Genomic DNA, 16,788 nt, shown 5'->3' with positions numbered 1-16,788 from the left:
GTGATGATGTTTCCTACAATTGCTTTAGATAGTTATATGTAATAGTTTGTTCACTCTCTCAGACGTGAGTGACATTCATGCACCTTTTCCACGTTAATCACTTTTTCTTCACCTTTTTCACCATCACCATACTCGACCCTTCCACCTCCCCACCCTTCTCTACCCACCAGTGCCTGGTGACTTGTGGGAAAGGGATAAGGCACAGGCAAGTGTCTTGCAGAATGGGAAATGGCGAGGAGAAGCTGAGTGAGCACTTTTGCGATCCATCTAGCAAACCTCCCACTGTGGGGAACTGCGAGCTGCCCGAGTGTGCGTCCTGGCAAGTCGGCGCCTGGGGAGCGGTGAGACCTACAAACGCACACACACACACAAGCGCACACACAGATAAGACAGAGAAACACTGGGTCAGGACTGACTTGATGCAATGTTTGACTGAGGAAATGGGTTTCATGTGCAGCTTGCTGTCTAGGATTTTCACTCGTATCTGTTACTCTTTCTGTGTGTGTGTGTGTGCACGTGTGTGTGGTCAAATAGAAAGAATGCAGTGTGTAGGAGTGACAGTGTATATTTCAAGTTTGTGTGTATGTGTATGTGTATGTGTGTGTGTGAATGTAACCTGATACAACAGTGAGTTACGGAGGAGTGTGCTCTGACTCCAGCTGCCATTTCCTCCACTGTGCTTTCACTTTGCCCTCATATCCTGTCAGATTAAACCTGACCCACAGTGTGCACGTACACATCTTCACATACATTCATATGTCATTCAAGTTTCAAAATGTTTCTGTAAAAATTTAGCTCTGTTAATATAAGGGACTAACTGAATGAAACAAGTATGAATGGGCATCTTTAGTCATTCATAGTCTAGTTTATACATCTAGGTCTAGAGCCCATATACTGATATTTACAGAGCTGGAATATATTGGCTTGTTAATTCCTGTGTAATTATAATTTGCTGCTCAAATAAACCTATCCCGTGGCACTTCCTCTATTCACGTGCTGTACCTAAATGCAGTCAGATTGCCTTGTGTGTGAGTTAAGAACTGGGTAAGGGGTCGAAGTGAGACTGTGTGTGTATGTGAATGTATGTGTCCTTATGTGGATATGCATGTGAGGGCCTTATTCAGGCTCTGCTGAGCTTTACCTTGACTTAGGAGCCTTGACATGATTTTGAGGTGTGTGTTGTTGTGTGATTTCTTTTTTTTCAGTGTGCTGTGACCTGTGGCCATGGCTACCAGATGAGAGCTGTGAGGTGTGTGTTGGGGGACTACGGTGACACAGTAGATGATAGAGATTGCAATGCTGCAGCAAGACCCAGAGACAGTCAGGTGAAAGAAATAACTTCTTATGATAATCATAACAAAGTATATTGGCAGTATTTCCAATAAATTGTCTCCTTAACCTTTAACTTACCTTTCAGTCAGACAGAGTGTACATTCAAGTTTGTACTGGTGGAGATGCCTTCATCTTTGAGGGGTTTATTAATATTTTTGTGGTTTTATTTTTTCTTCTGCTTCCATTTACTGCTCAAGTATGACTAATAGCTCATTATACTGTGTTGATGTGTTGGTATTTGTAGGACTGTGAGATGCCAGCATGTCCCTGGGCCTCCCCGGTACAAAGCACGCCTCGTCCTGAAAACACAGCTCACCTCCTGGTTCAATGGCGATACGGCTCCTGGACTGCGGTAAGGAAACAAATATGGTTTATTGGGTCAATCGGAACGCATTACAATGTATAGGTGTATCTCTAACAGTCTAAAGAATATATAAAGTCTGTATTCATTAGTAAACAGGTATAAATTGCCAGACCTTTCTGTATGTGTTGCTTGGAGTGTGTGTGTGTGTGTGTGTGTGTATGGGTGTGTGCATTGATTTCTGGGTGTGTGTGTTTGTGTGTGTGTTTAATAGAAGGAAACCACACTCCAGTAACAATGGGTTTCCTGCACATGCGTTTACAAATACTAGGTTGACATATTAAACTTTATTGTATATGCCAACATTCCTTGAAATAGTACATACTGCACAAGACCATGATCCTCTTTGGCACTGACTCTTTTATCCCCTGCTTACACACACACACACACACACACACACACACACACACACACACACACACACACACACACACACACACACACACAGGCTCCACTGTCTGGGCTGAGAGGCCCCTCTGTCTCTTTTATGTACATTGCATTGTTACTCATAGCAAATGAAAGCCAGATTTCATCTAAACACAAGTCTACGGTTTCTAAGATTGAACCTCGTCTGTCAATCTTAACGGCGTTGTGAGCTCACATGTCAAAGAAGCCATACACATGGCACATACACATACATTTCCTCTACCACTGGAACTGCTATCCTGAGTGTCATTGATATGAGAGGGATATTTAGATGCCTATTTGAGCTGGAGCCATTTGATTGCATTAGTTATTCATCCCTTGAGAAAATGTTTACTATAACGTCCCACTGAGATGAACTGACTTACAGAGTTGTAAGCAGGTGAAAGTTAATGAAGGAGTCATGTCAGGATACCATGTAGAGAAAACTAAACATACTTATATGTAACACCGCGTGAAGACCTACCTTCGCACATAAACAAATTATATTAGTCAGCAAAAATGTACAATCATCGTACAATCGCAAACAAACAAATTATTTACAGATTACAGAAATATATAGGGTGGTTTTATGCAGTTCACATTTTAAAAATAAAAAAAAAACACTATTTGCCTTGAAACAAGTTGAAGAACCTAATAGAAATTGTGATTATTAATTTGTATAAAAATTAAAATATGATGATTTTATGGCTAAATAATTTAGCTTTGTTTAATTGCTCTTTGTGGGAGATCTTCACAGGACGGGATTGAAAGTCTGCTCAGGGATGATGCATGAAAAAAACGGGCTTGCCAAATGTGATTACATAGCACTTTTCTCATTTTCATGGTGCATTTTCTAAACAGTACTGTACTTTAAAATAATTGTGAGTCAGGTAAAGCACAGTGCAGTTAACGGCATCACTTTGAAAACCACAATACAAACATTTTTGACATTCTGCCTGTATGTGCACGTCCTGTAGTGCTCTGTGTCCTGTGGCAAGGGAAAGCAGGCACGTTATGTCAGCTGCAGAGATGCCCAGGGAGGAGTGGCTGATGAATCATACTGTGCCCACCTGCCCCGCCCGCCTGAGTCATCTACCTGCTTCAGCCCCTGTGGTCAGTGGCGTGCCGGGGAATGGTCTCCTGTGAGTAAAACATCCAACAATGTTTCTAATCAATACAGTTATTTTCCGCTACAGTGCTCTCCAGTAATCATGTATTCAAATGTTTTACCCTGAAACAAAATGAGCATTTGGTACTAATTTGATACTGTGGTCTTGTGGCTGTTAAGTCTTGGTTTGGCAATGTCAGCGTAGCAGGAGAGCCTGGACTATTGATAATGTCACCAAAAGAGCAGTGGGATTGTTTAACAGGGATTTAAGATGCCAACAATGATTTACAGTGATTCTGTTGTAATCTTTAATCATTTGATCCTCTAAATCTAAAAGCCCAAATGATGTATTACTAGGGACAAAGTCTTAGGTTCAAATTCATGCCATATCAATTTGATTTCTACTTGTGTTATATTCACAGTTACCCTCATGGGGTTTAACATCAGTGAGCATCATGAAGCAATATATGAGAACAACCAAAGAAAATAACACTTCTCAAACACAGGGAAAATTTAGACCTGGAAAAATTCCTACAAAAATCTCATTTGATGTTTCTCCCAGCAATGTAGACCATGTAGTTGTCAGAGATGACAGATGATAGTTCTACCTCTGGGAGAAACACAACTCTCAATGTGCAAATATAATTTCTTTTTCAAAATAAAATTACAGTTTAATTGTTTAAATTATTGTTTCATTTTTTTAAATTAGCAGTTCCCTCCCTCACATCTGTTGTCAACACTTTGGCTTTCTCTCCCATGACACAGTGTTCAGTGACATGTGGCGTGGGAAAAGCCACCAGACAGGTGGTCTGCTCTAACTACCACCAGCCAGTGGACCAAGCGTTTTGTGACCCAGATGAAAGGCCTACAACAGAGCAGGAGTGTACTGCTGCACCCTGCTCCTCTGTCTACCACCGCCAGCGCATCAATGACCAGCCCTACGGATATCCCCAGGACCCTGGGCGTCATCCTGGGCACAGCAGTTGGAATGTGCCGTCTGCAGACAACCAGTGGAGGACTGGACCCTGGGGCTCAGTATGTTGGTTTGGTCTTTGGATTTTTTTGTATTGTTATAAATAATTTCAGGAAACCCATTGACACACAAAGCCAAACGTTCATAAACAGCCCCTGAAGAATGAAATGTTTATACATATGGCTAAGATGGTTCATAATGTGTATAACATGTTGTCAGAACTGCAGAGCCAGTGTAAAAATAGACACTGAGTGTAGTAATCTACACTGTTAATATGTAACTAAGATGACAGAGATTAGACAAACTAAGAAAAAATCCATGTGTCCATAAAATAGAGCAGTAATTCTTAGCCTGTAATGCTTCTTGGCCTTGAATCATGGTGGCTATAAAACAGGTAGAACTTTTATTTGGCAACTTTATCTTTAGTCATTATTTATTCATCTGCACTTAATTTTGTTTCACATCTGCAATTTCTCCGTTTTGCTATAAGAATACTCTTTTGTACCCACAACAGCATTATGGCAAACGCCAGTGGAAAGAATTACTGTCTTTACATATCGGTAAAACAGACCCCATCAGAAATAGATAAGTACATAAATTGAGTAATGGTAGATTTTTACATGTACAGTAGTGTCATCCACGACTGGTAGGATGCATGTTAATGAATTCACTTTAGTCACTTTATGGTATGTGGAGTTTCACCATCAGTTTCAGAAAAAAGCTTTGCAGGTTTTCTTTTTTTTTTTGCCATGAGGAAACATTCTTCATATTTTTAAGTTCAGAGACATTCATCCTGGTACACTGTTAAATCTCACATAATCAACTTGACTGGAAGCACTGCTGTTGAGGCTCACTCTGTGCTGTCCTCCCTCACACATAGTGCTCTGACTGTACTCACTCCCACTGACAGTGGAGATGTGTCATTTTAATTGGATGCAGAGTGTACCTACTGCTCTGCTCAAGGCTGTGTTGTTTAGGGGTTGAGACTGTCCTTTATGGGTCGATGTTTTCCATCTTAGGAAAACCATTTTTAACAGCGCAGCTGGGTCTTGGTTAGTCTTGGGTAAATACAAGTTGTGTATTGAGTGTTTGTCTATATGCGTTTGCTTGTTTCTGGTTTGTGAACAGTTAAAACATCATAAAAAAGAAGCCTGTCTCAGTATTTGGAACCATGATGAGACCTTGTTTGTCGTAAGTCAAACAGCAGTGAAGTATAAAGCACTTATTTTCATACTGTGTATTAGAGGGTTAGTGTTTCCAAACAGTTGTGTGCCTCACAGTATGAGCATATTTGTGTAGTGCACATGTTTAAGTCCTCATAGAAACATTGTGTGTGCTCTGCAGTGTTCCAGTACCTGTGCAGGAGGCTTCCAGAGACGAGTGGTGGTCTGTCAAGATGCTGATGGACGCAGCAACAGCTACTGTGACGAGAGAGTCAAACCTGCCGAGTCCAAAAGCTGTGACTCTGGGCCTTGCCCTCTGTGGAATTATGGTGTCTGGGGCGAGGTGAGCTCACATTTATAGTTGAAAACACCGCTTTTCTCAAAGACTTTTCATGTACTCAACGGAAACCTTATTGCATGTCGCACACCTCTTTTGTGTGTCATCTCCATTGTCTGTTCTTTTCTTTTCAATTACGATAGTTGAATCAAAGGATATCAGTGATGAAACGGTTCCGAAATGTGAAATTATAAAACACATCATCATAATAATCTTAATAATAAACAGTAATATTATTTCTTTCTTTGTTACTCTCAGTGCACCCAGACCTGTGGTGGAGGAAGGAGAACTCGTCTGGTGGTGTGTCAAAGGCCCAGTGGTCAGAGAATGAATGACTACAACTGTGACATCCTGGACAAGCCACCTGACATGGAGCAATGCAACCTGCAGCCCTGCCCAGGCTCTGCTTCCTGGCATCGCCGACCGTGGAAGATGGTACGATAGTACTTACTCGTTCCTCCAACACTTATCTTCCCCACTGAGGGCGTGTAACTGTGAGTAGACACAGTGTGTGCTAAAATGACTACAGAGCTGTGTAGTGTGTTTTTTTTAGCCTAAAACTATAGGAGGTTCTGAGGTAAGCGCTGCGTATGTAGAACCAATGTTGGCTCGTCAGCTTCAGCCCACCCGGATGAGCCCTGCAGTGGCATGGTGCTGATTAGAATCATGGAAAAAAAGGGGAAATACACAAAAACACAATGCTGCTCCACTTAGACAGTCATTAAAAACACATGGATCTCATTCTGAGCCAAGGCTCTAAATTAAAACCTATAAATCGGGACAGTGTTGTCCAACAATGTTAAATATTTACTCTAGAAAATATTTATTTCATATATGAGGCGTGAAGTAGATGTTCTTTGTTGTTATTGCTGTCTTCACCCTGTATCCAAAAGTACACAAGTGTATATTTGTGTATAAGAGTTAATATTATGGCTTTTATTGAACAGCAATAATTTTGTATATGTATCTATGTACAGTATGACCTTATTTTCAAGTAGCTTATTTTTGTTACTGAATGTTTAATATTTTTGCTGGTGCTCTTGGTCAGACCTCTCGTATCTCTCTATGAGTAAATTCAATTTGTACAGAAGAAAATATTTTCAAATCATATTTCATTTGTATTTTTGATAATGTGTTTTTTTAATTTAATATTAATCTTTCTTACTTTATATACAACTGAAGTAAGAAACTTAGATATTACTTACTACTACATACAGTCAAGCTATTTGGTGTGTCTCAGAAATGAGCATCATAATGGATTTAATCGTACCAACATATCTGTGAACACTCTCAGATTTAATTCAGTTGTTCTGCAACTGAAACTGCAACTTTAAATGTATTTTCTAGCAGTGTGATATCTTGTCATTATGATAAGGTGCTTTTGAATTTTACATTATGTGATGGCACATTGTGGTTATCGTGATCATGAGAGTTTTATCGTGTCTTCAGGCTTAAAATGAATTTATTTATTCTGTTAATCACACAGTTGACAGCATCAGTGCAGCTTATTGAACATAAAACTGCAGTAAACAAGGTAATCATTGAACTATTCTTTTTTTCAGCCTTCCTCTATATCCATAAAACCAATATAAGCACACAGATACCTCTTTTTTTCAAAGGTATAGTTTTGTTGCCGTGTCTCTTTATTCCTTTGGCTAGTTTTTAAAATTCTGAAGGTTGAATGTTTTTTTTTTTGTTTTGTTTTTTTAATGAAACTTATTTATTTGTTTACAATAGATTAATTAGTAGCTTTGAAGTGTTTTAAAGTTTTGATTCACTTTAGAGTGATGTAACACTTTACTTGAATTATTTGTCACAAATATCAGTTATCATCACACACGTAACCTGAAAAAATCAGGTTTGAGCCTTTGGTCTTTTTTGTCATGTGACCCAAGGTAGCCACTGCAAGCTAACTTAAAAGCCCAAAGGTGCCCCAATTGGGGGACCTGGTGAAACATTTTGCAAGCACAGTGTGAAAAAATGCACTAGTCATTAAAGAATATTGTGATGCTGCACATCAAATTAAACAGCAAAACCTTGCTTAAAAGACTATATACCCATTTTATTCATTTCCCAAACACAGCTCAAATACCTAATAAAAATATATCAACATCGCTTTGACAACCCACTCGCTACATTTTTTTCCTCAACCACTATGACATTTTGTGCAGAACATATGAGACACAGCTCAAATGACAGCAGAGATAGAAACCAAAGAATAACAACTGCATAAATTGTTTCGATAAATGATAATTTTTAACAATAGGCGCATGCAGTGGCCTGAGTGCATCACCTAACCACATTCTGCTGATTCTGATTGGCTTACACTGCTGCCAATCTGATCACTTTAGTGACATCATCTGGTAAGTTACTGCATTGGTGATTCATGTACAAGAAAGCTTGTGGAATACTTTGTAGCGCGAATGTTTACCTCAAAATTGTCGTGATCAAATATACATTTGGCGTTGGAATAACTTTCCTGAGTTGTACACTTCTGTCTGTATTTGAAACCACTGCAAAGTGTTTTCTTATAAAGTCTTTAAACATATACTTTATCATTACAACTGGACTTCCTGTATCATGTTTCATTATCTCCCCATACATGAAACAACATACACCCATCAATACAGTCTCTTGTGTTGTATTAATCTAGGGCAAATCTGTGTGTGTATGCATCCTATTTAGGCAGATTTCAGACTAAACCCCACGTGAAGATGTGTAAAACACTTTTAGCTCATATCAGGAAAGGCAGTCTGGTTACTTTAAAAGGTTGGTTCAAAGTTGTAGGGCTTTGTGTTTATTTAGTAACTTATCCAGGCAAACTTGCAGCTCTTGTTCAGTGCAAAATCAGTAGTACTTTGTCTTACACCAACTGAGTATATGTTGGACTGTGAAATAAGCACTTGGACACTATCCAGCGCCTGCGCAGCTTTACAGATGATATGTGAGAAATCTAAATTTTATTTAGATTAAAGCAAAAAAATTCGTAACCTATATTTCAGGTAAAGTGTTGCACTTACTAAGTTGGTATCCTCTCCGGTGAGGATGTCTGCATTCACCTTATTTATTTCTTTGCTTTTTTTTTTTGTGTCGTTTGTGTCATTCATAACTAAGACTCCTGAGCCATGGCAGTTTCATCCCACATTTCAATAACCCTGTCATGCAACCTTGACAAAATCAAGGGGGCCAACTCTATTTCATTTTGCATACTTTGCTTTATTGTTGTTCTTTTTGCTATTTATTTCATTCACAGTCAAAAAAACATACATATGTTGAATTAGCTTTTTACCACTGTAAAGATCATTAAAGAACCATAACTGTGAAATATGTGTTGTTTCTCAATACAGGAATGAACCTTTAATGACTTTAGCAATTGTTTTGTACTCTAAAGTAAGAGCACCACTTATTTCAATGTTACAAACAAATATAACTCAAATAACAAATCTAAAAGGGAACAGAATAGGGATGTAAAAGCAAAAAAGCACAAAGTACACTGCAAAATGGTAGAATTACAAATGTGTTTGTTACTTTAACATGGAAACAGATTTTGTTGAGCTACATCAATTGGCTCTGTAGTACCCTAGTATGCTCTTGGAAACCACCAGCATGCAATACATGTATGCAAAATATAGTGTATAGATAAGTTACTGTGAATAGCTCAGAGAAACAATTTGACTTGTAGGTCATTATGTGGTACTTTGGTATTTGACCCTCAATTGACTTTATTGTGTTAAGCAGTTTTGAGTAAACTCTTATAATAATTATGTCTTTGGGGGTATACTTAATATCTGCGTAGTATCTGTCGTACTTCACATACCTCTGCATAATGTAGTGTAAAATCATTGCAGGCTTTTTCTCTTTACACACTTTAACATATTATTTTGTATCTCCCTGGAGAAAATATACGGGGCCAAATCAAACTTCAGCGCTGGGTGGTACATCTGTTTACCATTGTATTAATGGAGCGCTCTCTCTATAATGCATTTGGCAGGAGACCAACATAGTACTACTTTTACTACAACAGTAATTGGTAGTAATGCATGTTGGCTGTGGTTATTTAGCTAAGGAGATCCAAGAGCAAGACCTAAAAAATAATTATTGAGGACTGTTGATTCAATTATATTTGTACTGTATATGCTATATGTAGAGAAGGTTTTTTTCTGTGAGGGAACAGCAGTAATTTAAATTGATGCAGTACTGAAAACTTTAGTCCACTTAAAACATATCAGATTACTATATTCCACAATAGAAATCTTCTTATTTACCAGATGCAGTGGAACAGTGTGCAGTGTTCATTAAAATTTACTTAACTTTAATCACAGGCTAATGTCAGTATTACATTGCTGCATCTAGGCACTACGGCTTTTAGCTTCAATATACTGTATAACATATCTTATAAGTAAAATGTGAGTCATACTTTATATTGCCCCAAATCATCTCTTGGGAATAAAACTATCAAATTAAATTATCCCACAAAAACAATTGTGGCAAATACATTTTATTCACATTTTTTTTCCTTATATTTCATTGGTATGCTACATTCTTGTGAATAAATCTAAATACATATTAATTATGACTTTATCACTGCTATAGTATTATATTCACAAATGTGCACAGTTTCCTGATAAACCCAACCCAGAGGAATCATGTATGTTCACATTCTTTTATATTAGATGAGTTTACAAACTTACCTCCTCAGTCTCTGCTTCAGGTTGCTGTTAACAGGTCGCACCAAAATAATTTAGCTTGTATTTGTTTCCTTCTGGACTCTTGATCATTTTTTATCTTTAATCAAAATAAATTAACTACTTACTGTAAAAGCTATATTTATTTTTAAAAACACCGGTCATCAAAACTCATTTGTCATATTAAAAAAAAGACAAAACAATTATCACATTTATTGTACAAAAGACACACACTTGACTTGACTATCAAGAATGTAAACATCATTAACTAATGGTAATTACCTTAAAATCAATGTTGATGTCAAACATGTACAAGGAGCAACAATAAGGCTGTGTGTGATAATTTGGCAACCAAGGCACCACTTTAGTAATTTATGGCTGTTTGTTTTTGCTAACAAAAACATACCGTTTCCTGTCCACAGTTAGTTTCTCATGGAGTCTGTGAACTAATCATGCTGTTTAAAATTAAATCCACATGCACGACACTGACATACTTTACTCTGGCCTGAGGGCAATGGGTAAAAATATTCTCCAAACCTATCACCCTGGGGTCAGTTGGTCGTGACATCATTGGGCTCGTGTTTCGTGATCCTGCCTATATGCCAGTCGAATGTGAGCAATTGATGCAGTGGCTGTAAGGTCCTCTGCTGGTCCTCACTAGCATGGTTCTTGTCATGTCTTTAATTTAAATGTGAGTCAGGAGATAATGTTTCATTTTGGTCTTTGAGAGGAAACAGAATAGTTCAGTTGATCATTTGCTGGTTAAAAGTCAAGCACTACGGCCTACATATTTTGGCAAACCATTAAGACTTGGGAGGCAGAAAACCAGATGCCATGAGATGTTATATGAAGTTCAAAATATTGTGATCACAGCATGGCTTACACATCGCAGACAGAAGTCTCTTAGATCAAGCAGTTGAAGGAAAAGTTCCCATATTGCACATGGTATTGTAGATTTCTTTGCTGGCACTTGCATAAACATCTTATTAATTTGTTGTCATTTATAGAACAGTTAAAATAGGATATTTATGGTATCCCTATTGGAGCAAAGCTCCATCTGAAGGAGTACGAGTTGACTGTGAACCACAATGAACTTGTACTTGAGACTGGAAGAAATTAAGAGATGAGACCATTGGTTGAGGATAGATGCTATTTTTGGGTGATCAATACTGGGCGCAGATGCAGTGAGATGGAGAGAGATGAAGTGAGACAAGACATGGCGTGAAAGTCTGGAAGCATTTAACGTTTGTCTTCCCCAAGCCCATCGACTGATATGGAACATGGCCACACTTTGACAGAGTGTCTGCTTTTGCTCAACTCATTGGCCAAGTATTTATAAAGTGGTTTAAAGCCTCTAGGAGTCACTTCTTAGATTCTGCTTAAATGGATGTTCTTCTCACATGACCGTACCACCTCAGACTTGATGGGGCCTGGTCCTCTTCAGACCTGTCCATGCTATCGAGTTGATGGAGTGAAATGGAGTTCGTGGGACTCGACGTCCCTGTCAAAGACCTTTCTCCCTCTTATTAGAGAGAGTGATAGATAGGGTGTTGTAGCCTGCTTTCAGTAACAGAGGGCTAATAGTACTTTATCTGCGTCAAAAAAGACTGTATCAGGTTTTAGACTGTAGACATGAGCCATTTAGCTGTACTCACATCCAACTATTTGTGTGTGCTATGCTTTCCAGGAAAGTTAGCTACCTGTCAAGTCTGTTTCTACTTGTTCGTCATCAGTGTTAGCAGGGTCACTGGTTCACAGATGTGAGGAAATTCCAGTGTTTAAGTCAGTGCCTGATGCACTAGATATCAAAGTTGTCCCCCTTCTCTACTACTAAGTAGTTCGAGTATTTTACTAGGTAGACATACGTTTCTTAATGCACATGTGATTTTGTATAGTTTCTGTTTCAGCACTCCAACATGGTTTTACAGTAGTTAGGTTTAGGAAATATTTTTCAGCCACTGCATTCTGCATTTAGGGCTAGTCAGGCAAACTCCCAGTGGGGAAGTTCCTCTTTTTGTCTCTTCTTATCTTCTTATCATGGCTTTCATTCTTGTTTGAGTGTTTACCATTAATGGGAGTCTGTAAATCAACACACTCTTTGCCGTTTAATCCGAAGGACTGAAACCACAGTTTTATGTTTACTTTTGACATTGTTGTAAAATCACAGTTGTAAATCTGACTCAAAATCCATTTTGCTGTAGCTCAGCTAGAAATGTATCAGCTGTAAATGTCCATACATGGTGCGTAGGAGATAGATGTCTTTAAGTATATGTTTACTTATTTTGTCATTGATGAAGGGTGGGTGTTTCCTTCAAATGAGTAATTCTTACAATGTCCAGACTTACTACGCCCATTGGACTTGGCTGAGACCAGGAGCTGGATTAGCTAAGACGAACTAAGAAAGAAGGGGTTAGTGTGATAAAGGTGAAAGTGATTTTCAGCTGCTTCAATCAAAAAAACAACAATTCAGTAACAAATGTTATTCTCCCATTCTTGATCGTTTGTTTTTATTAGAAATATAAATGCAGATGCTTCCACCTCTCTTTTCCACACTCCCATCTGTTATAACAGATCAGAAAAGCACCCATGTAACAATTAGCTGAAGGAGGGAGATAGACTTAAATGTCCTGTGCCAAAGGTCACTCTACTTTCTAACTTGGCACTATTTTATTAGCTTGTTCTGATGCTTGTATTTTTTAAGTTTGTTCATAAAGAATCTGCTGTGTTAGTTGCTGTTTTTGACCATCTGCAGCATGGTAATCATCTAAGAAGTGCTGGACATCTCGGTACAACATGCGACCGTAATGGAAAAAAGCTCCCAGTGGAATGTTTAGATAGACGGAAAAATTCGGCTGTTTTGTCATTTCGTTTTGACTTATGGTTGCTAAGTGTACCTTTTCTGAAGGGTGTTGACTTAAAAAGGAAACTGTGTTGAAGAAACTGTATATGCCTGCTCAACAATTTGTTTATTTAAATGGCAAAGTTATACTTTGGCACGGAGTGCAGAATATGCTGTTAAGTTTCAGAAGTACACAGCTGCTCCTGTAGCTGACAGTCTGTCAGGAACTGCATTGACAGAGACAGGAAATTATTTCCACATCATATAATCATCTACATCCTGGGATGAATACAATGACAAAATCAACTTGTCACATCTGCAATTCATTAGTAGTTGCTGTAACGTTACTGATTTTGTTTTTTTATGTATTTCCATATGCTTGTTTTGTCAGCTTATGGTTTCTGTAGTTAAATTGTACGATTGGTTACAGGCAACAAATACAGTAGCATGATATGATTTCCATACATAAATATTAGGAATTCACCCTTGTGTGCATGGTTTCACAAGTCTAGGTGGTTATCTTGGCTTGATGGATAAAAGATCTATGACTCTTAACATTCCTCTGCCCCATGACATCGCTCTTACCAGCTGTTCCCATGTTGACAACATGTGGTGTTTTGACTTCTGTTTTTGAAATCTCCCTGCAAAACAAGACAAGACAGAGAACAGAAAAGCAGCCTCAATGCTCCTTGATCCTCTATCTTCCTTTCTCTTGTCTCCTGTTTTGTCTCAGCTAAACCTTTAATCTAAGTCCCAGACAACATAGCGATACTGACAAAACTAAAACAACATTGACATCATCATAAAGTTCCCAGCATTTGCACTTTGGTTGATTTGCTGTATATATGATATTTTGCATCACGCATTAAGATTTTGCTGGATCATTGTTCGCCAGCTTAGTTTTTAAGATACTGTGTCTCACAACAAAACATGACAGCATGTAACCCAGGGTATAATTCTATACTCCCTCCTTAGTCTTTACTTACTTGTTTGTTCTTGCTCGGGGTCAGCTCTGAGCTCCTTTGAAGAGACTATGTAACTACAGTTACCATATGCTTGGTATTACCATCCTCTTGCATTGTGAACATGCTGCAATGTGATCGGAATTTGACCTTGGCTCTCGCATTTTAAGATATGGTCTCGCTTAAAACCAATATATGAAACATACATTAAGAAACTAAGCAGCTTCTCTTTCATGTTTTAGATGATCATATAGATAATGAACTGTAAAAGTATATTCATAGCTTGGCTATAGTCCTATGTGCAGATTCTCTTTTAAGCCTCCAAATGAAACAGTTGTTTCCAAAACACTAATTTCTGCCTTTATCACCAAACAAAAATATGTTTATAGCATAATTATAGTTCTTACAGAAAAACGTATTTTTATGCTTAAATAAATGCTCATTAACACACAAAGTGGTTACTGGTTTTGTGGAATTTACCTTGTCTCTGCAAGAATGTTGTGCAGTATTAGCTGCTTTGACTGCCATATTGGCTGAGTGACAGATATTTAAACTCTAGCTGAGTTTCTCTGGGATGCCTAACAGTTTCCATGTGTCCTATTGGCTTACCTGTTCACAGTAATGCAGTGGGTGGGATCATCTCGACGCTGCCAGACCTAGACAAAGACATAGGTGCTCAAAAAAAGTATCTAGTATCATTGTGATTAGTCTGTTGGAGGTTATCTGTACGACATCTGTCTGTATGAAATCATATTTTCTAAATGTAATCAAAATCAGACATGCATGTTTAAAGCTCCCTTAGGGCGGTTTTATTGTTTTATAGCACACAGAATTTGCTCGCTTTGGTTTAGCACTCAATTATGTGATTTGTTCCAGATCTGTGTAACTCTATCAAATCAAGAACACTGCTTTGTAGCCACTGAGAGGTGCCTGTTCATTACATATGGTTTTAAATAATAACTGTGTCTTTCTTTGAAGATGTTCTGTTGGTCATGGAAAAAAACAAAGTTGTTTCACTTGGCTGGTTTTCAACTTTGTGCCAAATCTGAAGTGGTTAAGCCTTTCCATTTTATAGTAATCCACATTATACCTACATGAATGTTCCCAGATTATACTAGACTTCAACCACCTAATGATGTGAAATTAATTGCTGGGACGATGTGGGAGGGCAAATCTGTCTTAAGAGTGTGTCATTTATCTTATGACACACTGATTTATGTGCTGTTTTTCTTCTTTACGGTAAAGTAAATGTTCTAAAATGTTCTGTTCAGAACATGAACACTTCAGAAAGACATGTTTAAATGAGTCTGTTTAAATAAAACATAATAAAATGTATTATTGCATTAGCAAAAGTCATAACACGCTAATGTAAAGGTAAAAGCACACTTCCACTCTTCTTATGCAGGCACCACTATTATGGTAAGAGGATAAAAGAGAGGATAACCGTGGCATTGTAACTCGTCATTCTTCTGGTGGCTAAATGTAAGTGATAAATGGAGCAGTCTTACCTGAGTGGGTGCTGGTGAGTGAAACAGCCCAGCTGTAGTTCGGTGAAGCAGGGGTCCTCGAGTCCTCTGCTCTCAGAGGTGAAGTTGTCCTCTGGTCCCACGCACTGTGCCAGCTCTCTGTGCTCTGTGTTACCAGCCCTGATTAATTAATGGCTGACAGATGAGGTTGGCAGCACAGTGGGAGGAGCACGTCGCCATATAGCGTCTTTTTTCTCAGTGAGGATGCAGATACAGTTCATCTGGGGGAGCGTAGCCTGTATGGCTGCGATTTCCTTTTTTCCTCTCTTTCTTTCTTTCTCTTTTTTTCTCCTGCTTTTACAGCTTTAAGGAGGGGCTATCCCCCAACACCCCCCCTCATCCTCTCCAACATGTTTGCTTGCCTCTGCTCTTGTTTGAGGTAAAGGGAGTTGTGTTATCATTTGTGAGTGAGTGTGTAGCGGAAATGTGAATCTGCCGTGCTCAGGACTAGTCGCTCAGCTTTGGCCTCAGCTTTGATGTTCTCTGTCAGCTGAGCCAGCCCTGTGTTTAAAATGCCTCGGTAATTACAACATGCACGATGCATGTGTGTACCCGCACCACACTTAAGACGAAAAGGCTGTAGGTGACTTTGTTAAAAGGGTTCAAATGGGCACTCAAACCTTGATCAGTACAATTTGTAAGAAATAAAAAAGTCTTATAGCTTCCAGAAATAGAAGTTTGAACTTAGATACTTCTTTTTGTCGTACATTATCTGTGGTATGACCATTGCCATGAGCATAGAGGGAAAAAAATCATGTGTTTGGTGTTATGCAACATTGTGAGATCATAATTAGAAAACAATGTAATATTATGGTTATTATCTGGACTGGAAAATATGCTAAGGCAAAACTCTCTTTGCCTTGTCTATTTGAGTCCAGCACCCCATTTTTGGAGTGGCTTTGTATAGGGCTGCTCACTCACACAGAAATAGCAGGCACCATAATTACTTAATTACTGTCCTCATGGGGATTGAAGATTCAAATGTCATCAACCATCTCTTTTATTCATTATGTCTTTTCTACTTCTTCTTGGTTGTCTTCTCTCTAGCTTTCCTACATTATTTCTAGGTTCCTTATTGGTACCAGATGAATGCCTCG

The 16,788-nt window shown here is 38.5% G+C and overlaps 1 protein-coding gene and 1 long non-coding RNA gene across 3 annotated transcripts in view; one reads left to right on the top strand and one right to left on the bottom strand.

The window, feature by feature from the left end:
* The window catches only part of LOC113166139 (A disintegrin and metalloproteinase with thrombospondin motifs 20), a 65,228-nt gene that overhangs the window by 36,995 nt on the left and 11,445 nt on the right, over positions 1 to 16,788 (top strand). The window contains exons 22-28 of the mRNA XM_026366105.2: positions 171 to 341; positions 1,206 to 1,325; positions 1,577 to 1,684; positions 3,076 to 3,240; positions 3,972 to 4,241; positions 5,524 to 5,685; positions 5,938 to 6,114. Of these exons, the coding sequence (XP_026221890.1) occupies positions 171 to 341; positions 1,206 to 1,325; positions 1,577 to 1,684; positions 3,076 to 3,240; positions 3,972 to 4,241; positions 5,524 to 5,685; positions 5,938 to 6,114 (1,173 nt within the window). The remainder of the gene's footprint in view (positions 1 to 170; positions 342 to 1,205; positions 1,326 to 1,576; positions 1,685 to 3,075; positions 3,241 to 3,971; positions 4,242 to 5,523; positions 5,686 to 5,937; positions 6,115 to 16,788) is intronic.
* On the bottom strand, positions 10,229 to 15,940 carry LOC113166141. Of its 2 annotated transcripts, none has more exons than XR_003299156.1 (3): positions 15,674 to 15,940; positions 13,688 to 14,821; positions 10,229 to 13,430 (listed from the first exon to the last, which is right to left on the bottom strand). It is a non-coding gene; the product is annotated as an uncharacterized LOC113166141 (long non-coding RNA). The 2 variants fall into 2 exon arrangements; XR_003299155.1 differs by having other exon boundaries at positions 10,229 to 13,844; positions 14,775 to 14,821.

The sequence above is a fragment of the Anabas testudineus genome, chromosome 6 (assembly GCF_900324465.2).
Source record: "Anabas testudineus chromosome 6, fAnaTes1.2, whole genome shotgun sequence".
NCBI classification, from domain to species: domain Eukaryota; kingdom Metazoa; phylum Chordata; class Actinopteri; order Anabantiformes; family Anabantidae; genus Anabas; species Anabas testudineus.
The sequence above is the reverse complement of the archived record's forward strand: the minus strand, read 5'-3'. Positions and strand labels throughout refer to the sequence as shown.